The sequence below is a fragment of the Rhinoraja longicauda genome, chromosome 2 (assembly GCF_053455715.1).
Source record: "Rhinoraja longicauda isolate Sanriku21f chromosome 2, sRhiLon1.1, whole genome shotgun sequence".
Lineage (NCBI taxonomy): Eukaryota > Metazoa > Chordata > Chondrichthyes > Rajiformes > Arhynchobatidae > Rhinoraja > Rhinoraja longicauda.
The window spans coordinates 96,995,630-97,020,911 of NC_135954.1; the positions used below are offsets into that span (position 1 = coordinate 96,995,630).

General features: G+C 40.1%; 1 protein-coding gene across 3 annotated transcripts in view; it reads left to right on the forward strand.

Annotated features, from left to right (window-relative positions):
- rbm33a (RNA binding motif protein 33a) overlaps nt 1-25,282 on the forward strand; it is a 143,322-nt gene that overhangs the window by 49,125 nt on the left and 68,915 nt on the right. For 2 of the 3 annotated variants that reach the window (XM_078424779.1, XM_078424787.1), the window contains exons 8-14: nt 5,041-5,222; nt 7,329-7,623; nt 11,661-11,719; nt 20,752-20,875; nt 21,097-21,401; nt 23,419-23,574; nt 24,471-24,539. In XM_078424779.1, coding sequence (XP_078280905.1) covers nt 5,041-5,222; nt 7,329-7,623; nt 11,661-11,719; nt 20,752-20,875; nt 21,097-21,401; nt 23,419-23,574; nt 24,471-24,539 — 1,190 coding nt within the window. The remainder of the gene's footprint in view (nt 1-5,040; nt 5,223-7,328; nt 7,624-11,660; nt 11,720-20,751; nt 20,876-21,096; nt 21,402-23,418; nt 23,575-24,470; nt 24,540-25,282) is intronic. The other variant, XM_078424795.1, reaches the window with a different exon arrangement.

Genomic DNA, 25,282 nt, shown 5'->3' on the forward strand with positions numbered 1-25,282 from the left:
TATTCTAGTCCCTTTATAATGAATGCTAGCATTGCATTTGCATTCCTTAACACTGACTCAACCTGCAAATTAACTTTTTAGGAATCCTGTCCCAGCACTCTCGTCCCTTTGCAACTCTGATTTCTGACTCTTCTCCCCATTTAGTAAGTAGTCTACGCCTTTATTCCTTCTACCAAAGTGTATGACTGTACACATTGCTGTACGGTATTCAATTTGCAACTTTTTTGCCTACATCCTTCTGCAAATTCCTTGCTTTGCCAACCCTACCTGCCCCTCCACATATAATAATAATAATAATAATAATGCATTACATTTATATAGCGCTTTTCAAACACTCAAAGACGCTTTACAGGGATTACTAGAACATAGAGAAGAAAATAAATAGATAAATAAGTAAACGAACAGAAAAAGGAGACAGAAGGTGAGGTGACGGTCAGTGGTTGAAGGCAGTGCTGAACAGGTGAGACTTCAGTGATGTTTTGAATGTGGTGAGTGAGGAGGAGTCTCTGACGGTTTGGGGTAGTGAGTTCCAGAGGGTGGGAGCAGCGATGGAGATATCTTTATCATTCACAAACATGTCCACAAAGAGCAGGGGAATGTGACTGATTTTAAAGAAAGCTGGTTTGAATCTGATGGTTTGAATGGCCCCATCTTTTGGTTCAACCATTCTGGGATTCCAAGAACCTTGTATGGTTGAAGTCCTACTGCGATTTACAAACCCGAATAATATACAACTAATATTGCGGCACAGACAGTGTCTGTAGAAAGTGGAAGAAAGAAACAAATATTTGAATAAACAAAGTAACTGCATTGGGGCATATAATGCTGGAGTAACTCAGCGGATCAAGCAACATCTCTGGAGAACATGGATTCATGTCATTTCGAGTTGGGACCCTTCTGAAGATTATCGGAACACTGCTACCAGCCTTGGAGGGCATCTACAACACACAATGCCTCAGAAAAGCCACCAGCATTCACAAAGACCCCTCACACCCCTGCAATAGTCTGTTCGAACTTCTACCATCGGGCAGACGCTACAAGGCCTTCAACGCCCGCACCTCCAGACTCAGGAACAGCTTCATCCCCAGGGCCATAGCTGCTGTGATCCGGTCCTGCTGAGCCGGATGGTCACATCGCAAAGTGAACCGGCACAGATCTACTTGCACTTTATTCTGTTTTAAAACTGTTTCTAATTTGTTTCATCGGGTTGTTTAAATTAATACTGATTAGCTAATTAATTTATTGCATCGTACGGGAGGCGCATTCCCAATCTCGTTGTACCCCTGTATGATAACAATAAAGATATATTATATTATATTATATTGTCCTGCTACGATTTACAAACCCAAATAATATTGCGGCACAGATAGTGTCTGTAGAAAGTGGAAGATAGAAACAAATATTTGAATAAACAAAGTAGCTGCATTAGGGGCATATCAACAGTTCAACAGAGCTTTATTTGTCATTCGGTACCAAGGTACCGAACGAAACTACATAGCAGTCACACACAAAAAAGAACACAAGACACATGACCCCAACACATAACATCCATCACAGTGACTCCAAACACCCCCTCACTGTGATGGAGGCAACAAAACTTCCACTCTCTTCCCCACGCCCACGGACAGACAGCTCGTCCCCGACCGACCCGCACAGTCCCCGCAAGGGGATGGAAGTCCCCGCGGCCGAGTCGCACCGGGCGCTGAGACGTCTCGCGGCTGAACCGGGCGGTGGAAGGTCCCGCGACCGAGCCGTGCGCAGCTAAGTCCCGCGGCCGAGCCGCACCGGGCGATGTTAAGTCCAGCGGCCGAGCCGCACCAGCGATGAAAAGTCCCGCGGCCGAGCCGCGCCGGGCAATGTTAGGCCCCGCGGCCCGGGCACTGTTAAGTCCAGCGGCCGAGTCGCACCAGCGATGTTAGGCCCCGCGGCCGAGCCGCACCGGGCACTGTTAAGTCCAGCAGCCGAGCCGCACCAGCGATGTTAGGCCCCGTGGCCGAGCCGCACCGGGCGATGGAAGGCCCAGCGGCCGAGCCGCACCGGGCACTGTTAAGTCCAGCGCCGGGCGATGTTAAGTCCAGCGGCCGAGCCGCACCGGGCGATGTTAGGCCCCGCGGCCGAGCCGCACCCCGCGCTGTGAGGAAGAGACCTAAAAGAGAAAGGTTTCCCCCACCCTCCCCACCCACCCACCCCCCACCCACACCACCACCACCCCCCACACATACACAACCAAAAACAAAACAAAAACCATCCCAACACCGACACACAACAAAAAAAAAAAGGAAAAAAGACGAACAGACTGCTAGCGAGCCGCAGCCGTTAGGCGCCGCCACTTCCATATAATGCTGGAGTAACTCAGCGGATCAAGCAACATCTCTGGAGAACATGGATTGATGTCATTTCGAGTTTGGACTCTTCTGCAGTCTGAAGAAGGGTCCCTACCCAAAACATCCTATATCCATGTTTTCCAGAGATACTGTCTGACTCGTTGAGTTACTCCAGCACTTTGTCCTTTTGTGTAGACCAGCGTCTGCAGTTCTTTGTTTCTACATTTTTAACTGCATTAGGAGTAAAATTAAGGCTGAATTACTCTATCAATGAAAATTGCTTGAGGAATGACAGTGAAAATAATGGCTGAAGGCAATAAATTGTTCTGAGGATCTGTCCATGTCACCAACAGCATTGTTAATATTCAGGGCAATGGTGGGGTACAGAAGCATATTAGTTAAGCTGCTGAATTAGCAGCTAATGTTCTAGGCCATAGATCTGCAGATATGTGCTTGAATTATAATGTAGCAACAGGGTAGAATTAAAGTAATGAAATCTGGAATTAAAGTTCAAATCAGAAAAACAGAACTATTTCATCACGAAACAGTTAGGCTATCATAAAACCTTGTTCGTTTCGCTGTCGTTTGCAGGGAAAGAAATTGCCATCTTGATCTGTTTGGCCTGTATGTTAGTCAAAATGATTTAAAGTACTGGAGTAACTCAGCAGGTCAAGCAATATCTCTGGGGAACATGGATAGGTGACCGTTCGGTTTGGACCCATGCTAAAGGGGAAAACACCTTTAATAAATGAGAGGTTTAAAAGCGAAATAGTAAAAGTCAGTATATCCCTGTAAGGGTTGGAATCAAAGATGACAAGATAAGGGAATCTTGATTAACAAAGAATATTGAAGGTTTGATCAGGGCAAAGAAGGAAGCATTTGTCAGATGCAAATTGGTATCAATTAGTACTTTGAGCTTTAGAGTAGATATAGAAGAAAAGGTCAAGAGGGCCAAAAATTAAGGAGAATTTTAAGCCCTTTATAAGTATAATTGAGGCAAAGGGTAGCTAAGGAAAGGGTAGGTCTCCTCAATGCCAGGGAAGATGAGCCAAGTCCTAAATTAATGCTTCTCATTTGTATTCACCAGGGAAAGGGATGTGGAGGCTGGAGATTTAAGGGTGGGGCTTGCTGATATTCTGTAGTATGAATCGGGAAGGCACAAATGGTAGAGATATGGAACACATTCACATAAATAAATCTCCAGGATGTAAAGGGAAGTGGGAAGTACAGTGCTGGAACCTGATGGAGATTATTGCATCTTCGTTAGCTCCGGGTGTGGCTTCAGATGACTAAAGGTAGCAAATTTAGTCCCTTTATGCAAAAAGGGTAGTAATGAAGTGGATGGAAATGATTGAGGGACGGGCTTTAAAATGACTTGGAAAAGCAGGGACTGATTAAGAGGAGGCGGGATGGATTTGTGCATGGGAGGTCAAATCATGAATGTACGTTTTTTGATGAGGTAATTAAGAAAATTGATGAAGGCAGCACATTAAAAGTGGCTTACATTGACCAGGTAAAGCTTTTGACAAGATTCCAAAAGGTTAAGGCACCAGGGCACCAAGTGTGTTGGGAAACTGGATCCAGTATTGCCTTGGCAGAGGGTACTGGTGGCTGGGGATATTTCTGACTGGATGTCTATAAATGGTGCACTGCAGGGATTGGTGTTGCAAAGTTTATATTACACACTCTGTAATCTGATTAGTAAATTAGCAGATGATATATAACTTAGCTGAGTTATAGATAGCGAAGAAGGTCACCTAAGAGTATGGCGAGATATAGATCAGCTGAAAGCACTGGCAGAATTCATCCAGAAAAGTTGAATTCTAGTTCAACATATTGAGCTCTCTTAACTGATGGATCTTAATCCTGTGTTGAACCAAGAATGGTTTGCATTTTTTTTTTAACAAAAATGTATTCATTATGATAGACACAAAGCAGGAGTAATTCAATGGGTCAGGCAGGATCTCTGGAGAATTTGTTTTGGACCATTGGGTTGAGGCCCTTCTGCAGACTGAGAGTAAGGAGAAAGGAAAACAGATATAGATGGTGATATAGAATAAAAATACTGAAATATATGCAAAAAAACAATGGTGATCAAGAACAGATAGAGCCCACAGTGGGATCACCTCGCCCACAGCCAACAAATGGACCATTGTGGCCACCACCTTTCCTTAATCATCATTACACTTTTGCATATCTTTCATTTGTTTGTTCTGTATCACCGTCTGTATCTCTCGTTTCTCTTTCCCCTGACTCTAAGTCTCTAGAATGGTCTTGACCCAAAACATCACCTCTTCCTTTGCACAAAGATGCTGCCTGACCTGCTGAGTTACTCCGTTTTTTTGTGACTATCTTCGGTTTAAACCAGCATCTGCAGTTCCTCTCTGCGTATTAAATATGTACAGGCTTAATTGTCTATACAGAGGTGCAATCATGGAGTAGACTAAAATAGTCACTTTTCCAAATTCTTCTGAAAAGTCTATTTTTAATTCGGCTTTCTAGCACTTGTATTTTAGCTTTTAAGTGATTATTGATGTTACATATTTGAATCCCACCTTCAATTGCACTCACAATTCTGTGAGGAGTTATGATAATTACTACTGCAGTAGATTTGAATTAGAATGAGTTATTGATACATACATTAGATTAATCTACATTAATTCATTCATGTTCTGATAATAAACATAAGGAAATAATAATTGTGTTTTAACTACAGAACTTTCTGATGAAGCGAAGGCAGCATTACGTGAATTTGAGGAGACAGAACGTCAGCGGAAACAAGGAAAAAGAGGGCGAAGAGGGCGTCCAGGCCCATTTGGTTTTTGTGATCCAAGGAAAGATGGTGGAAGGAGAAAAGACCAGCGCCCACCTTTGATCCAAGTGCCTCCAACGCTGCCGGTAACACTATATTATTGTACTTGTTTTCCTTAAATCATTTGGTTATATACAGTGCCCTCCATAATGTTTGGGACAAAGACCCTCAATTATTTATTTGCCTCTGTGCTCCACAATTTGAGATTTGTAACAGAAAAAATCACATGTGGTTAAAGTCAGATTTTAATAAAGGACATTTTTATACATTTTGGTTTCACCATGTAGAAATTACAGCAGTGTTTATACATAGTCCACCCCATTTCAGGACACCATAATGTTTGGGACAAAAGATAGAGATAAAAGCAGAAGGCGTGAGGCAGGATTGAGGAGTTGTGAATTGTGAAGCCAGAGGAAGGAATATAGGAGGAAGAGAGAAGAAATGTTGGAGTCAGCTGAGGCACAGGGTAGGGGGGGGGGGCTGGAGAGGGGGTGGGGGGGGGGGGTGGGCTGGAGAGGGGGTGGGGGGGAGTGGGTGAGAAAGGGGGGTTGGGGGAGAAGAAGGGGGGAGTTGGAGAATTTGGTGTACAAAAAAATCAGAATGGGAAGGGGTGTTAAAATGGTTAGCAACTGGGAGATCTGATGGGCCTTGGTGGACTGAATGCGGCTCCTGCACTTGACCTCGCCGATGTATTGGGGGCCACATCAGGAACACCGGATGCAATAGATGAGGCAGTGGACACGAGTCTCTGTCTCACCTGTAAGTACTACTGGGTCCTTGGGACAGGTGTAACATCTTCTGTGGTTGCAGGGGAAAGTACCTATGAAGGAGATGGTTTGGATGGGAAGGGATGAGTGAACCAAATAGTTGTGAAGGGACTGGTCTCTGCAGAAGGCAGAAAGAGGTGGAGATGGGAAGGTGTGACTGGTGATGAGATCAGGTTGGAGGCATCGGGCATATCGGAGGACAATGTGTTGCATGTGAAGGCTGGTAGGGTGAAAGGTGAGGATCCAGGGTAACTGTATCCTTGTTCCATTTTGGGGGGGGGGGAGAGCGAGAGCAGGATGACAGGTCACATTGGAAACGGAGTGGGAGATCCATCTATGACAGAAGGGGGGAAACCACGTTGACTAAAGAAAGAAGACATCGCGGATGTCCTAAAATGGAAATCCTCATCGAGGGAGCAGATACAGCAGAGATGAAGGCAGAGTAATTGAAAGTAGGGAATAATGTCTTTGCAAGAGACGGGGTGGGATGAAGTGTAATCCAGATAACTGGGTTTCGGTAGGTTTCGTAGCTATCAGTCGATAATCCGTCCCCTGTGACGGAGACAGACCAAGAAAGGGGAGAGGTGTCAGAGAAGTCAGGGTGAATTTGAGGGTAGGGTGGAAGTTAGTGGTGGTTAATAAAAATCACGAGGTCTGCATGGGTGCAGGAGGCAGCACCAATACTGTTGTCAATGTAACGAAGAAAGAGTTAAGTGCCAGTGCACAAGGCACAGCCTGGAACAAGGAGTGTTCGACATAAATTCTGGCATAGCTGGGGCACATGCAAGTGTCCATGACTACACCTTTAACTTGGAGAAAGTGAGAGGAATCGAAAGAGAAGCGGTTGAGCACTTTCCTTTTGTGTTTGTAGGAGAGTTGAAACAAATGGATCCTTGTAAAGTCAGATACAGGTCAATTACCAAAACAAATGCTGAGTGGACACCACATTGGGTTGATACATCTAACAGCGCTGCTATAGTTCATTGCTCTACATACAGTTTATTCAAGTTGTAGAATAATATGCATGTTTACAACCTTCTGATCAAAGGGAAGAAAGCTTGTAAATAAAAAACTGAGCTAATCTAATGTTGCATGTTAATTCTAATTCTCATGGAAAACTAGAATTGTAGCAATTATAGCATTGCACATTCTAAGTTATATTTATGATGTGATATATTCATCTTGTATATTAGTTTCAAGAATATATATAAATTGGACTAGTCGTACAAATTTACCCAAATTCCATTTGTAATGCATTACCATGAAGTGTGTATCATTTTTTCCTCCCCTATTCCCAGTTTTAGAATTGTATAAAATAAATAAAATTGTAATGAGATAACGCCTTGTATAAAATAACATTGAGTAAAGGTCTTGATTTTGTTTTTCCATGGAAAACAAAGAATTATCAGTTATTTCTTTTCCCAGAATTCTCGTATTGCTGTAAATTCCCCAGATCATCAGCCTGGTAGAGGTAATTTTCAACAGCGACAACAGCCACAACAGCCACAGCCTCTCCTGGTACCTCAAAGACATCCTTCCCCATCTCAATTATCCGTTTGCCCTCCGCATCAACCAGAACAGCAGCACCAACAGCAAGAGCAACCACAGAATTCAGAGGCTGCATCTATCAGTTTGAATCAAACAGTAATCCCTGCGCAACAACCAAAGAACATTCATATAAACCCTCATTTCCGAGGTCCAGTGGTTAACCCTGTCCAAGGTTAGAACTGTAAAAGATTGTGTAAATTATGCTTTCTGAGAAAAATCATAGTCCTTTTTGCATTGTTATGTTAAAGTTATTATATGGTAATCTTGACCTTCAGGCAATAACTAGACTTGTCGATTGCAACTGCCTCACCAATATCTTGCAAACAACATTTCCAACCCTAAATCTGGATTGGTACTGGGCCTTTGTTTTTAGGTGGCATTAGATCAGAGCATGTTTGTGCCTTCTGCGGGCAAATATGACCAATTTGGCATAGGTTGCCTGGCATTAAGAGCATACATTGTAGCTGTTTTAAGGCACTGTTCCCCTGATGGATAGAAGCATTTGAGATGATTTCCAATGCTTCAACAATTAAACTTGATGTTCCTTAACGTCGCAGACTAGAACTTGAAAGCAGCTGGTTGGATGACATATTTATAAACTCTTTGTCATTGGGTACATGCTACACCAATTTCTGCTGTATGTAAAATAACTTGAATTAGCAAGATTGAAAACTGACAATACTTGTAAAACAAAAATTCTAGTTTAATCAGCCCAGTTTGATATGGCTGATGTCAGAGACTCCTGGTGTTATAGGAAGAGAAATGGAGCCTTTGGCACACCACGTCCATGCTGACCCATTTTGCTCAACTGCACTAATCCCATTTACACATAAGGACTGTATTCTTCAATGCCTTGTCTATTTAAATGTCTGTTTAAATGCTCTGAAACAGAGTGTTTATATCTGATTCCACCACTTCCTAAGGCAGCATTCCAGACATTAACCATTTTCTGTGCTTAAAAAAAGCACAAAACCTCAGATCCCCTTTAAAACAATTTCCTCCCATCTTAAACTTATGCTGTATCTTTTTGATACCGTTGCCATTTTTGACTGTCTACCTTATATATACCTCTCATAACCTAGTACTTCTGTCAGATAATCTCTCATTTTCCTTTGCTCCAGGGATGATTAGCCCAACCTCTCAAGTCTTCATCCAGGCAACATTCTCGTGAATCTTGTCGACATACCTTCCAATGCAACTTTCCTGTAGTGTGGCGACCAGAACTGTATACAATACTCCCAAGTGTGGCTTAACCAGTGCTTTGTAAAGTTGAAATATAACACCACCGCTATTATATTCTTTTTTCTGATCAATGTAGAGAGGCATGCCTTAAGCCACATTCACCACCCTATTTTACCTGTGTTGCCACTTTCGAGGAACTATAGAGTTGGGCCTTGATCTCTGTGCATCTACTTTCCCTGGTGCCCTAACATTTACCATATATATTTGCCCCCCAAAATGCATCACCCTGGATTGTGCAAAATGTATTGTATTTGTTGGGAGTAAATTCCAACTGCTAATGCACTGCTGAACTTTTTATTTGAGCTGTATACTGCTCTAGCCTTTGATGAAGTTCCTTGCGATTCACAGCACCACCAATTTTTGTGTTGTACATAAATTTACTAATTTTGGTTTGATTTTTATTCCTTTGTGTTATCATGCACAGTGGTGCAGCGGTAGAGTTGCTGCCTTACAGCTCCAGACACCGGAGTTCAATCCTGACAATGGATGCTGTCTATATGGAGTTTGCACATTCATCCTGTGACCGCATGGGTTTTCTCCGGGTGCTCCGATTTCCTCCCACATTCCAAAGACATGCAGGTTTGTAGGTTAATTGGCTTCCGTAAATTGGCCCTAGTGCATAGGATAGAACTAGTGTTGGGTGGTCATTGGTTGGTGCGGATTCAGTGAGCTATAGGGCCTGTTTCCATGCCGCATCTCTAAACTAAACTAATTTCAGTGATTCATTCCAGACTATAAGTCGAGCTGCTAGAATTAACATGATGTAGCAATAAATTTTTCATCCATTTCCAAGAAGCTTCAAATTGTTCTCAATATTCTCACTTAAATCCTAAGTGGCGCAGCAGCAGAGTTGCTGCCTTACAGTACCAGAGACCTAGGTTCAATCCTGACTACGGGTGCTGTCTGACCAGAGTTTGTACATTCTCCCTGTGAACGCGTGGGTTTTCTCCAGGTACTCCGGTTTCCGCCCACACTCAAGACGTGCTTGTTTGTAGGTTTATTGGCTTTGATAAAAATTGTAAATTGTCACCTGTGTGTAGGGTAGTGTTTGTACGGGGTGATCGCTGGTCAGTGAGCACTCAGTGGGCTGAAAAGCATGTTTCCCCCGTTGTATCTGTGAAATTAAAACTTAACTTCAGCAATTAATTAAAGTGAATCCTATCTTTTGAAAATCATTGCAAATAAACACTTCCAACCTAAATGAGAATAATTCTGATGAATATTGAAAGCTTTTATAGTCAGATCCTATTGTGGGCAGTTTGAGCATTTCTTTGCATCAGTAATCTGCTAAATGGTTACCGTGCATTTCTTCAGCTGTTAAGCTTTTTTGTATTCAGTCGCAGTCAATGTAATGATCAATTGTTACTTTCAGCACCACAGCTTTAAGCGAAGCCTGTTTAGTATTAGGATTTAAAAGGAATGCTGATGTAGCTCCTGTTCTATTTTATTTACTTGCAGAATATACATTTATTGGTTCATAATTGCTACCTGGCTTGAGAGGGCTATTTAACAGCAGTTATGAGCGCTCATGTAGTTGCCAAATAAGGAAAGAATACCTTCCTGATTGAACCTTTATACTCAAACAGTTCCTTGGTCACCATCTCTGACACCTGCTTTTAATTTAATTATTTGAATTCAAGTTCGTCCTACTATGGTGAGATTCACATTGTTGCCTTCAGATCAATATTCCGAGTGTCGAAACACCAGTCCAGTAACTTAATCACTATACCGCTGTACTGTTTACGTTAATATGATCAACTTGATTCCTGCAAGGCTTTTGTGAACCACTTGGCTGATACCATATCAGTTCTGGTGTGCAGTAAGTAAATTTTAGGCAAGTCTTGTGGTATATCTTGTTTTAAATGACAAATGCCAAGCAGTTAAGTTCAGGAGAGTTGATGATTAAGATTATTAAAAAACGTACTTTATTCATACTTGACAAATAAAGCATGTTGAAGCCATTTAGCTTCTGTGCTGGAGGCAACCTTTAAAGTAAGGCAGTAAGTAAAAATGTGAAGAAAATCATTTTGTCTAATGGGCTACTTAAGGTCCTGTGTAGATTGTCGCTTCAGTTTGTTTAGAATTTTTATGTTTGTGTTCTTCGATAAGTGTCCTGAAAACATTCAGAAGTGAACGTAAGGAATGTTAGAATCCTTTAAGAATGATGATTTCGACTGGCTCTTTCTTTTTCCTAAAATACCATGTTGTCACTCAGAATTGTTTATGATGTGTTCTGTGAGTTCGCACCTTTAATTTCCAGATATTTCTTTTGTCCTAATATTTTTTCAATTTTTGGTATAAAATGATGTATGACCACCAACAGATATACATAGAATAAAGCAGCATTTACCTGTCAGCACATGGAATTATACTTGAATATACCTTTGAGCCTTCAGGGACTAAAGGAAAGCAGTAATAGGTTGGAGACGATGGATAAAATGCTGATAAAAGTAAATACCATTTCATAGAATTAATATGTCTTTGGTAGCTCTGAGCTTTTTGTTCATGTTCCTTAGAACTATGTTCTTTACACCCAGTCCTTCCAAGACTATCGCCTTTGTTAATTCACGCTTTTTGCTAAAACAAATGTTAATAAAAGTGTTTCCCAACAGTGTCAAATCATGTCAAAATATGCACATGCCAATTGATTTGCTTAATCAGTTTGTGATGGGATCAAGTGGTCTTTAATTGGAAGTGTACATATGTCAAAACTGTTTCGACAACATTAACTGCTATAGGTACAGATCCAAAATGGTTTTAAGTAATGATTTATACACTGCTTGTGTATCATATGATATTCTGGTACAAACAATTGCAGAGAAGTGGTTATAATTTATTTTCAGTTCAGTATAATGTAATTTCAGCTTTGAGTATTGAATTTCTCACAGCAAATATGCCTGAATGCTTTGAAAGGTCAGAACACAAAGGTAATGACTGGTGTTTTTTTCCCCCTCATTGTAATTGCAGTGCCCTTGATGCCTACGCCAAACCAGCCGAGGCCTGCTGTGGGCCCCCAGAGATTCCTGGTGAGTAGCAGCTGCTTCCCTTTGTATTGCAATATTGATTGCACGTACCTCTGTAAAGTAGTATTAACATAGTAATTAAATACCAGCAAAGCTAAATAAAGTTTTGAGAATCTGTAAACATTGTTGGTTCCCTGCACAGCTGGAAATGTTTGATATGAGCTTTATGCTTTGATAGGTTTGGTGATTTTACTGTAAGCTCTACAAATGTGAAAGCGACAGGAGATATAACAGGGACTTCATATGATTTAAAAAGCAAAATCTATTAAAGTAGATAAGACAGAATTTTGCTTTATGAACGCACCATCTTATTATTTTTCAAATAAAAGAGAAGAGATACTCCCACTGTTCCATTTGATGGTATTAGTCAAGGTCAGAGGGCTTGATTAAATTCTGTGTATTCATTTAGTTCCTGACATTTCATTGCTATATCTACATGGTTTTGCATTTGTTTTTCTTTTTGGCTTCTTTAATGTACGTCTGAATCAGTGGTATCTTACAAATTATATCTGGGTCATCCTGATTGATTCTGAAAGAATTGCAGTATTTAAACATCAGTATTATTTTAATGCAGTTGCTGTAGAATATATTTGCAATATCCACACCTAAATTCCCCTCAAATCTGGTCCTCTTGTGAATCCGTATAGCTGGTAGAATAACAAGCAGAGGAATCCGAATTTGCAGGCAAGATTATAATAGATACAGAGATCAACTAAGAGAAAATCGGTAGTATGCTGTAGTTATTGTGCAGAACCATGGAGAGTAGCATTGTCGTCTACAGGGTACAAGACATCAGGTGGTGGTGATTGACACTTCCTGGGTAGAGATTCTCATAGCAGTTTATGCAAATGGCGTACGGACAAGGTTGCTGCAGCAAATTACATTTCATTTTGGTTATGGGTCTTGCAAAGAAAAATGAGGCAGAGATGTGCTCAGGGTTACACAAGATTTCAGCCTGAGCATTTTGTGTTTTCAAACCATGTTTTGTAAAGCTATGTAATTATAACCTTTATAGGTGGTAAAGAAATGATGGGCATTTTCTCTCATCACATCTTGGGCAGAGTAGAGCAGATGCAGTATTAGGTACCATCAGCTGTCAAATACTGTCAGACTGGCATATACAGTGCACAATTTAAAATGCAGGTGACATAATACCAAGCAACTTCCATTTGCCACTAGGCATCTGATTAATCATGATTAGCATATATTATCATACTATCAAATTTAATCATATCCGCTAGTTTCCATCAGCAGACCTCTGTGAAGCTACACAGAATATGGTTTGCATTTGAGCTGTGTGCTTGTGTATACTATTTGAAGATCAAGAAATAAAAAAATAACTTGTGAATGTTTCCATTAATTGTCATGCAGCCTGTTAAGGACTTTTATATATGGCAGCTCTTGTTCATATAATTGCTAATATAATGTGAGCCTTTGGTTATTTTCACGAACAAGATTAATAATTTTAGAGAGATATAGTTTTAATCTAGCTTTCTAGGAAATCAAGGTGGATGTCGCCCTTTATTGATTGAGACCATGATATTCATGGTTTTGTGTAAATTTGGCACTAAAGCTAGGTTCTTAATTTACTTTTTACTGTATTTGCAATTTCAGTGTTTGTGAATAGCTTCCAGAGGATCATTCCAAGTAAAATAATTCATTTCATAGCAAAGCCTCTTGAATTATTTCAATTTTGTTCTCATGAATACTTGAGAACTGCTCTTCAAAAACCTTTCTCAGCAGTGTCCTTAATCTTTGCTTTCTATAATATATTCCGGTGTTAAGCACATTGTCATTCTGATCTTAATAAAACCTTTGTCAATTGTATTGCTTTAAAATAGGAAGTATTGAGGACATTAGTTGAAGGCCATGTTATTAGTTAGGAGAGTCAAGATGTTTAATTGTCATTGTACTGGCAATGGAACAATTAAATTGTTGTTGCGGCTTTACAGGCCCATTGACATAATCGCTCAACACATAAATATACTGTAAAACTATAAGTTAACAATCTGTAAAAATAGGTAACCAGATCATAATAGTGCAAAAACCAAAGGATGTAGTGCAACCTGAACAAAGTACAGAACCAAGAGTGTTTTATTGTAATTTGTACCAAAATGGAACAATGAAATGATATATTTATTATACTAAATTATATAGTAGATTATCATTTCCAGGGCATATATTTATTATATGAAATTATATAGTGGATCATAGTTGCCGAGGTAGGATTGCGGATAGTGTTGCACAGTATTCAAGGGTCTGATGGTTGTTGGGAGGAAGTCGTTCTCTAAACTGGAGGCCACGGTCCTCGGGCTCCTGTACCACTTTCCCGATTGTGGTGGCGAGATAAGAGCTTGACTAGGGTGGTGTGAATCATTGATTATTATTAACAAACCTGTTTATGTTGATGTTGGACCATAGCTTGCTAACCCATTACTTATGCACCTGGTACTCCCACGCCTCTAGTTATTTTTAAGCTGGAAAGAGTGCAGAGAAAATTTATATGTGCATTGCCAGGACTTGAGGGCCTGAGTTACAGGGAGCGGTTGGGCAGGCTATGAATTCATTCCTTGGAGTGAAGGAAGATGAGGAGTGATCGTATAGAGGTGTATAAAATCATGTTGGTAATAGATATGGGGCTGGGGAGGAGAGAATGGGGGAAAGGGGGGGTGGGAGAGGAGAGAGTGGGGGTGGGAGGGAGAGTGGGATTGGGGAGGGGGACAGCGGAGGCGGAGAGGGGAGGTGGTGAGGGGAAGGTGGACAGTGGGGGTCAGGGGAGAGTGGGGGGGGAGAGGGAGGGTGGGAGGAGCAGAGAGTGGGGGTGGGAGGGAGAGTGGGACAGGGGAGGGGGCAGCGGGTGTGGGGGGAGGGGACAAGTATATGCACAGAGTCTTTTATGCAGAGTAGGGGAAACAAGAACCAGAAGACAGGTTTAAGATGAGAGGGGAAAGATTTAATAGGAATCTGAAGGGTAATGTTTCACAAGAGGGTGGTGGATGAATGGAACAAGGCTGCCAGAGGAGGTAATTGAGTCAGGTAATACAACATCATTTAAAAGACACAAATCGGTATAACAACATACCCGTTATCCTTTATGCACTGTGGATGACTTGAATGTACTCATGCAAAGTGGTCTTTGATTGGATAACACACAAGGAAAAGCGTTTCATTACATCACGTTACACCTGACAAAAATATACTAAACTAAGACATTTGGATAGTACATGAATGGGTAAGGTTTAGAGGGATGTGGGCAGGTGGGACTAGTGTAGATGGGGCATCTTGGTCGGCATGGGCAAGTTTGGTTGAAGGTCCCGTTTCCGTGCTATGACAAATGCTGCGAGACAGTGCCACCCAGGACTCCAGCAATGTGGGCCGAGCACTGTGGCACATTGAGGTAGTCCTGCGCCCAAAAGCTTTTGAAAGGCAAACAAGTATGTTAGTATAAAAGTTGTGTGATTTTTTAAATGATTTTAAAATGTCTTTGCCATTTTTTGGTAAATGACAAACATTTAGAATTTCTAAAATAGATAATTAAGGTTAAATAAAATTTATAAAGCAGCAAAACAACTTTAAACATTAATGTAAAGCAAGATAATTTTTTTAAAACCCAACAATGTTTTAACCCCACTGAAATCAATGGATTTTTGGACAATGGCAGAATCCATGTGGTTTGTCTTAGGTGTAAGACTGGGGAAATCCAGACAAACTGGGCTCTGCTGTTAGCTTCTGTGTATGGACGTTTAGAGCAAAATGCCATTTATATGGCTAAATGCTAGCATATTTGGATCCATGAGCAATGCTGAGTTACAGCCCATTACACAAGGTTAAAATTTATATTTAATATTTTTTAAACCCTAGTCGTGCAAATTATGAAAATTAATTTCTGCTTTTTCAGTGGGTTCTCTGAACTAATGATTGATGTTTAAATTCTTGGAGGAATGCAGCAAGTCAAACAGAATATGTTGGGGGAGGGGGAGGTAGGGGCCGGAATAGTTGATGTTTTTGGTCAAGACCCTGAATCAGGACAGTGAAGAGGGAAGATGGAGTCATAGTCATACAGTAGGGAAACAGGCCCTTTGGCCCAACTGGTCCATGTCAACCTCGATGCTCTGTCAAAGCTAATCCCATTTGCCTGTGTTTGGCCCATGTCCCTCTAAACCTTTCCTATTCATGTGCCTGTCCAGATGTCTTTTAAATGTTATTGTATCTGCAATGGCTCTCCCCTCTCCACTTTGTACTAGCGATCTTCCCTCTTTACTCTCAATACTGATGCAAGGCCTTAACCTAAGCTGTCAACGGTTCAGTTCCCCCCACACACACCACCTAACCTGCTGAGTTCCTCCACGTCGTCAATCTATTGTGTCTCTTAATGATTGAAATATACAGGTTCAGAGGTGCATCTGATCAATGCTCAATTTGTGTGCAGTTGATTTGTCAACAAGGCTGCAAGATACAATTGGCTTCAACACCTTTTGTGACTGAAGATAAATTAGGTGAGATTCACAATTGCTATTGAGCAAACCCCATTTGGGATTGCACATGGAGATAATTTGGTTTTACTGTGATGTCCCCACAGTTGACACCATGGCTGACAACCTTAAGACCCAGACAGAAATAATGATCTTTTTGATGTAATAGAGGATCAGCTTCTGTGGAATAAAAGCGAGCAAGAATTATGGGGTAGGAAACATAGGAGACCAAATTGGTTTGAATTTAAAAGAAATCTAATATTTTCTTACATGTACATATAAATGTTTATTTTGTGTATTAATTCATGGACATCCTTGATAATGCTGGCATTTACTCTCCATCCCTGTTTAATCCCGAACTAAGGAGTTAATTCCTCCATAATTTGGAGATAATGAGGGAAGAACAGTAAATGCTACCACTGCCCGTGTATGGGTGGTTTTGGGGTGTCAGGGCAGATTCGGATGGTAGAATAGCTTCCCTTAAGCGCACTGTTGGTATCGGATATTTTGGTATTGGCCAAGTAGTTTCGTGGTTATCATAACTGAAACTAGATAAATGTATAATATGATTAACTAAAATTAAAAAGGCATGAATATTTTACTCTCTCCACCCCTGCCAATTTTGAGGTTCAGGTTGACATTAAAGTATAAATATTTTATTGGCATCTGTGCAGTTTACTGAGATGCTCATGTGTATGACATATATGAAGAATTTGATAATTGTAGAACTGGGCAGCACAGGAGGATGAAATTGTTCCTGTGTCAGCTCTTTGAAATGACAGTGCAACAAGTCACAATCACTGGCCGTTTCCCAAAAATGCTTTTCATTTTAAAGTCTTTTATCAATTGTCTTTCGAAACATGTCATTGGTTCTGCTTCCTTTACCCTTATGGGCGGGTGATTCTGGATCATAATGTGAAATTAATCTCATCTCATTTTGTGGTAATTTGCTAAGAACTTTAATTTTATCCCCTCCAGCTATCTAGTTGATATTGTTAGAAGTCGTTTCTTATTATTTACTCCATGATAACCGTTTAATTTTTGAACAACTCTACTTGAAATCTCCTTTCATCTCCTCTGCTCTAAGGAGAACAATGTTTCTATGAGCTCTCCACATGATTGAAATTCCTCCCTGTTGCCTCCAAATCCTTGACATCCTTTCTATAAACATTGTGCTCAGCATAATGCTCCAACTGAGGACAAACTAATGATTCATAAAAGTTTAGCCTAACTCCTTTCCATTTGTACAGTATAATTACCTGCTTTAACATCATCAACGATTTGTCCTTTTGCTTTCAGAGATTGGTAAATGAGAGGTCCTCCCCCCACCCAGTCTCTCTGTTACTTGTGCCCATTTTTAAATTATGGGGGAAATAATAATATTCAAAAATGTTAATTTGTGAATTCATTCTTGCATTTAAAATTAATGTGCTTGCATTCTGGTACATCTAACATGAGAGAGCAGCTTAAAGGACTTAAAAGCTCTGTATATTCACATGTCAGTGAATGTACAGCTTAAAATGTTAATTGCCATATTCCCACTTTTATTTATATATTTTAAACATTTGTAAATTATATGTACTTGAAGTAATAAAATTAAGATTTGGGCTGACAGGTGTTAGATATACAATGAAACTTTACAAGGGTGGCTTTCATATCTTGTCCTCGTAAGTTCATTTTGAAATTGAGATAACTTTTATAAATAGAACATTTTCATGGTCTGAAAGTTAAAAAAAAAAATCTAATTTTTAAATATCAGATTTATAATTCATTGGGTTCATTTGCTAAGTATTGTTCTAATGAACAACACTTTATACACAATATAAATGGCTAGTAGTAAAGAGGCAGTAGTTAATAGTTAATGGTTTTGTTTGTAAATGTGGATCTTAAATAAAGATTTATGGGATCCTGGATTTATTACTAACATATGATATAACTTAAACACAAAAAAAATTCAAAAATATGTATGCCCAGGGGATGTCTCTGAGGTTAATAACCATTCTGCTGTATATAGCCTCTTTGAATGTAAAGAGATAGGCGTACAGGTTTATTCATGACATCTTTTTTTTCCCTCAAGCATTTGATACTGTCACTTCTGGTCTGGAAGATAAGGGGATCTATATCCAGTAACTGAAGATCCTTCACTGTGCATTGTTATAGTAATGCCTGCTGTATAGCAATCATTTAATTTACTTAGGTTTTGCTTCTTTGCTCCAAACACAGTCAGTTGAATTAACTTGTGCTCACCCGCTATATCAGATTTATTTTCACATATAAATATTTTACATTTTAAGTAGGATTAATAATAAATGTCTGCCTTGAAGACGGACACTATTAATTTGTTGAACAATTCGTAAGATTTCAACAGTGTTGTTAAAGTATTTAATTAAAGGTTTTTGTGACTATACAGCTGAAGCTATTGAGAAAGCTGATAAGTCGTACAATAGTAATTTGACCCCTTTGGTTGGCTGTGCCTCCTTTCAGTCGTTGATTAACTTTTTGTTGAGCACCTTATGTGAAGTTTCAGCTATTTTACTATTGTAAGTAGTTGCCATCATTCCACATGAAAAGATGGATTACCATTGATAATATCATATAATTAACACAAGGTGGAAAAGCAAAAGCATAATTTGTGCAAGTATCACATGCCAAAGAAGGTTACTTTCTCAACTGGAAAAAGCCTGTGAGAAAATAAAATGAGTGGCCAGGTGTCATTTTATTCTGCAATTGGAGGAACCAGCTTTGGTTATTTTCTTTAAGAGTTGTGATGAAAAGTATGTGTGTCTCTTCCTCTTTCTGTCTCTGGTGTGAAGTGTGATGTAGAATGTGCTATTTCTAAAGTACAATGAATTGATGTCACATATAATTCCTTTGCACATTGGCACTTGCACAGAAGTGTCAAACAAGTGAATTGCTAACCAGACTGGTGGAATAGTTAACCTTATGCTTGCAATCTGACTTTATTCCCACTGGGAAACATTCTTCTGTGCTTTTTAAACCCATTAAAAACAAACGGATCACAATCTTAACTTGGTCACTTTCAAAAGAATCATGGATAAATTAGAAATTTGGACTGTAGAAATTTTGTAAATCAAGTTGATGAGATCCATTGATTGAATTACATTTCTTTACGAATGAAAATGGTTAATCTGCCAATCCAGGATGGTCATCAAATGGTCTGTCTTGATAGCGAGGACTCATTTCTGACATCAGATATTGTGCGTCCTGATTGATTTGAGAAAGTAATATGCACATAAAGCCAAGTTATGTTAACTTTTATGTAGTTGAGTGTCTTGTTTTTTTTTAGTGTGGGCTATGTGGTAATTCGAATATCACTGTACTTTAAGATTCAAGATTCAAGAGATTCAAGATAGCTTTATTTGTCATCCAATATTGGACGAAATTCAGTCACCCACAGTCCAACAATAAAAGCATTAAATAAGCATTAAAATTACACAACCCCAAAAAAAAACCAAAACACAGTCCAACAATAAAAGCATTAAATAGGCATTCAAATTACACAACCCCAAAAACCCCCAAAACACATTCCAACAATAAAAGCATTAAATAGGCATTCAAATTACACAACCCCAAAAACACAGTCCAACAATAAAAGCATTAAATAGGCATTCAAATTACCCAACCCCAAAAACACACAAAAAAGAAACATCCATCAAAGAAACATCCATCACAGTGAGTCTCCTCCAGTCCTCTCCTCACTGTGATGGAAGGCCACAATGTCTTTCCCTTCTCCTGCTGTCCTCGCCCGCAGTCAGGTTGTTGTGGTTGCAGGCCACGCTGGACGGTCCGCAGCGGCCCGAGCCTAAGGCGAGTCCCAGCCGCTCCCGCAGCCTCCGAAGACGGCCTGCTCCGCCGATGATAAGTCCGATCCGGGGCGGGCGAACACGCTGCTGCTGCCGCTGTTGCTGCACGTCGGGGCGGTCGTGGCTCCCGACATTGAAGCCCCCGCCCAGCAGAGAAATATCCCGCGGCCTATCTTAGGTCGCGCCGGACGGTGAAATGTCCTCGACCCAAGCCCCGCGATCCGGGGCGGGCGAACCCGCTGCCGCTGCCGGAGCTCCCGCTGTCGGCATCCACGTGGCCCGAGCCTAAGGCGAGTCGCAGCTGCTCCCGCAGCCTCCGAAGACGGCCGGCTCCGCTGATGGTAAGTCCGATCCGCGGGCTCTGCGAACCAGAGCCCTGGAGGCCGACAGCTCCAGGAGTTGGGCCGATGGTAGGCCGCAGCAGGAACGGAGACACCACCCAGAAAACAAAGGTCGGGTCTCCGTTCGGAAGGGACACATATTTACAATGTTACAGTTCCCCCCCTCCCCCCCACATACACACATAGTACACAAACACAAAAACACCACATCACAACTACAATTAAGACAAAAAAAACAACAAAAACTCAAAGACAAATGGACCGCAGGTGAGCCGCAGCTGCTAGGGCAGCGCCGCCATTTTGGTACACGTGACAATAAAAGACCTTTGAAACCTTTGAAATTATATCATTTAGATGAGAAAATTCAGTCCGACTGACCACTGCTATTTCTTTGGCAGAATCCACCAGAATTTCAGCCACCTATTCCAGTCCCGACTAACTTTAATCAGCCGCCTCGGCAGCCTCTTCAGGAGCCATGGAGAGGCCCACACCCACAAGAGAGAGAACCCTTCTTCATTGGTCGTGAGTAATTGAGAAGTATCTTTTTAAAACCATCAGTCAAAAAAAATGTTTATAATAACAATGAAAATTGTGAATAGTTTTCAAAATACTTAACTTGGATGTTCATTTTATTAACTATGCTGAAATAACTGATGGTTTTACAATATAATTAATTTACCGTGTTAATGAAATAATATCTTGGTATTATACCATAGACGATTAATGATTGTTTGAATTTGCAGAACCAAGATTTCAAGGACAGCATTTGTTTGAACAGCGGAGTCCACCTCCCCCACTTATGAACAACCATGCAATGTCTTTGCAACCTCCCATGGTGTACAACCACCCAGGCCCAGGTTTCAACCAGCAGGGGCAACATCATATGTTTCCAAGGGATGCTTCACTGAGAACTAGTCATATGGGAATGCCTCCCTTTAACCAACCTGGTCCATTAAATCCAAGGCCATTCATTCCTCCAAGACAACAATTTCCACAAGCTCCTGGGCAGCCATTTCCACCATCTCCCCACATTCAGCAAAACATACAGGTATGAGGAATTACGCACAATAATTAGCTATATGGGAACACTAAGAATGTAATAAATGTTTTAGCATTTGTGGTTAGCAGAAGGTAATAAACATCAAATGAAGATTTTGGAATCTTAGGTATTGACATTTTTCTGTGAAGGATGATAATTCTAGTTCACCGTACCATTATCTTTTTCACTGAGCAATCAGTTTATAAATGTTTGTGATTAGTGGCTTTCTCTGAACCAAAATTCACAGCATACCAGGTGAACATTTAGATAAGCCACAAGATAGATGAAACCAGAGTCCTTTTTTTGTTGACAAAAAGATGCCGCTACACATATCATACCTTACTGTTGGTGTCTAAAGCAGAACATCATCCTCTTAGCTGCTTAAGCTGTTTAATGGCATGATTGCCTAATTGAATTAACACATTTTTTTTTTTGAAATAAAAAAGATGCTGGTTTATACCAAAGATAGACACCATATGCTGGAGTAACTCAGCTGGTCAGGCGGCATCTCTGGAGAAAATTCAATTTTCTCCAGAGATTCCACCTGACCTGAATTATTCCAGCATTTTGTGTCTATTTTTGTTTGTTGAACTTTAGTAATCATTTATGTAGGAAAATAACTGCAGATGCTGGTACAAATCGAAGGTATCACAAAATGCTGGAGTAACTCAGCAGATCAGGCAGCATCTATGAGAGATTCCCTTTCTGCTAGATGCTGCCCGACCTGCTGAGTTACTCCTGCATTTTGTGATAACCCTAGTAATCGTTTTGTAATATTAAAAAAAATCTAGAAATGTGAAAATCAAGTTAAATTTTTAGAGGTACCAGTGCGTACCATTACAAAAACAAAAGCTCTGGTTGAAACTGCCAGAAAGAATCATCTGTGTCCTGGGTTTGTGTTGAACAGGAAATTGTTTGGTGCAGAAAATGTCTGGAGAGAATCTTTGAGGAAGATAGCAGCGCCCTCTGCTGCCTAAGTAGTAAATAGAGCTTCAGATTCACAGTGTCATTGAACAGGCTTGTTTATGTGCTTTTTAAAATAAATTTTGTTAATCACTAATCTGCTTAAAATGTAAAAGCGCCATCTTAAATAATTCCCAATCTCGCATTCCCAATCTCGTTGTACCCCTGTACAATGACAATAAAGATGTATTGTATTGTATTGTAGGAGGACCCTTCTGAAGAAGGGTCTCCACCCGAAACGTTACCTATCCGCGTTCTCCAGAGATGCTGCCTGACCTGCTGAGTTACTCCAGCACTGATCCTTGAGAGTAGACCTCTGAAACTAAATAAAACAATATTTTACACAAAATGTTAGTTTTATAATCAAAAAGCTAAGTAGATATGAATCATCACGGTAGTATTTTCACCGTTATATTCATGGTATGTGGTATTTTTTTATTGAAGCAATCGAGATGTATGTTTGTAAACGTAACTATTAAAGCAGTGATGTAATCAACAGGGAATAAATGAAATTATAATCTCTCCATGTGAAATGAAGAAATGTCTGCTCAAGATGGAGAAAGTAGAGTGCGGAGGAATCAGTGATTTAAAATTGGACGAATGGAATTAAAAACAAGATGCACGCCTGTGTTGGAATATGTTGTTAAAATAACTCGGGTTGCTGTAATGCATTGTACGCAGTACTTGCTGAACTTGAGAAAGATACAAGTGATTTTGTCTATTCACGTGTTGTATACGTGAAGTTTCCTTGTTCTTTCTGTGACTCCTCTTTCCTCTAAATGCGCCAGTTTCCCCCCACATCTCAAAGATTAGTTTGGCTAGTTAATTGATCTCGGTAAAGTGACGATAGTGTGTAGTTGAATTTTACAATCGGGTCGGAGAAGTTGATGGAGAGAATAAAATAGATTTAATGTAGCATTAGTCTAAATGATGTTGCTGGTCAGCGCAAACCCAGTGGGTTGCAGGGCCTGTTTCCATGCCGCGTCTCCGTGACTATATGGTTTTTTTTTCAATGTGGGTGACTTCCAGGTATTGAAGTGTTAACCTCATTTCATTTTTTCAGCCTCCCATGCAGCTGCAGCCAATGCCGCAACACCAGAATAGTTGTTCTCCCAATCCTCCACACCAGTTTAGGCCACACTTACAGATTCTTCCCACGTCTGTAAATGACAAGCGACTTCAACGTCCGCAGCGGCAGAATATAATGAAGCTTCGACATGTAAGCACCACCTTCATTTACGAAAAGTTTCTTTCAGTCATCATGTGGGAAATGTAATTTTAACTTTTGATCTGTATACTAACTGCTCGGTTATCTGGAAGCAGAGTTCTCGCCGAAACATTTAATCTATGGTGCTTCACTTGGTGCTTGACAATACGTTTAGAGAAATTGGTGTGTTTTAATTTAACTAATGACGACTCACAGTGACCCCATTTTCTCAGCGCAAAATGAAAAAAACCTTGCTAAACCTTTAATCATAAAACATATCCGATTGACTTCAGTTCAGCACTTCTAATGCGTTTGTCTAGGTAAAGGGAAGTGACTTCAGTAGAGGCATCATGATATTCTGATTTTGTTTTACCTTACACGGACACCTGTTATTGGAAGTGTTCTGTAATGTCATGCATTCCGACGTAGACTGCAAGATTATTACCTTGTAAGCAGTTGCTTTCTGAACAGTCTGTCAACTATCAATTGAAGCCCTTGTTTTGTGCTTAGCCACGAGTTGCAGAAGACAAACAGTTTCTGGTAATTTGTCAGTCATCAAGCTTCATGGCCCATAGCTTCAGAGCATCTAAGATTGAGCATAATAAGAAGAACTGCAAAACTGACATACGGTAAAGGACTTGAGAATAAAAATCAATGCAGGTTTATTGGAGCATATAAAATTTAAAGAATAATAAAGGTCATTGGGTCCAATCAACAAATCCCCTTTTAGTTATTCTCAGCATCTTCTAGCTTTTCTATTATATCCCCATTTCCTCTCATTTTTAATTTGTTTATAATCTTCACTTCAAAAATATTTCTTTATTTCTCAGCTCTGCTTTCATTGTGTGAAATATTCCTGCTGAATTCTGTCCCCCCATAATGTTTGAAGCTTTTTTCATTGTGAACAGTATTCCTCGACCTGGATCAGCTTCACCAGTCCTATGAATAATTTTGGAAACATGTTCTTGTTGGAAAAGGTAATCAAAAACAAATCTAACTTCAGTTTGCACACTCACAATTTTTTTTAATAAAGCTTTCAAAGTGGTAATGACTAATCACTAAGTAATCTAGCTGAAGTCTGTAACTTAGATCTTACATTATCCCTCTTTATAAATGTTTTCACTGCTAATGCACATATACTCTTTTTTTTGCACCCAAGTACAGCACCAATAATCTGCATGATTATTCGATAAAAGCAGAAGTCCCATATCCTTTGTCCATTCAGTAAACTATTCAATCCGGCTTTCTCTGTTAATTGCTTCCTCCTCTATTGTTTAATACGTGTCTGTATTTGACACTAAAAATTCTCTTGAATAACCAATTCAGATTTAGAATTTGTTTGCATTGTGACTTTATTCGGATTGCCTTCAATTTTGCTGATGCCAGCAAGTTGCTGTTTCAGAATTCTTTTATGACTTGTCTTGCCATTACCTGGTATGACCAAGATTTGTCTTGCATTGGGATTTTGGAATGTCATTCATTCTTAGGTATATCTATTCAACATTGTGAACATAGAAGCAAATTTATGCATTAATTGTATTAGCATTTTTTATGCTGTGGGCACAGATTCCAAATTTAATTCATAGATTTAAAATTTAAAATTCAGGGAAGTCTGCAAGGTAAAGCCTAGGAACTAGACTGGTGAGCATAACATCAGTGGTGAGTAAGTTATTGGAGGTGATTCTGAGAGGTGTGATCTACAGGTATTTGGAAAGGCAAG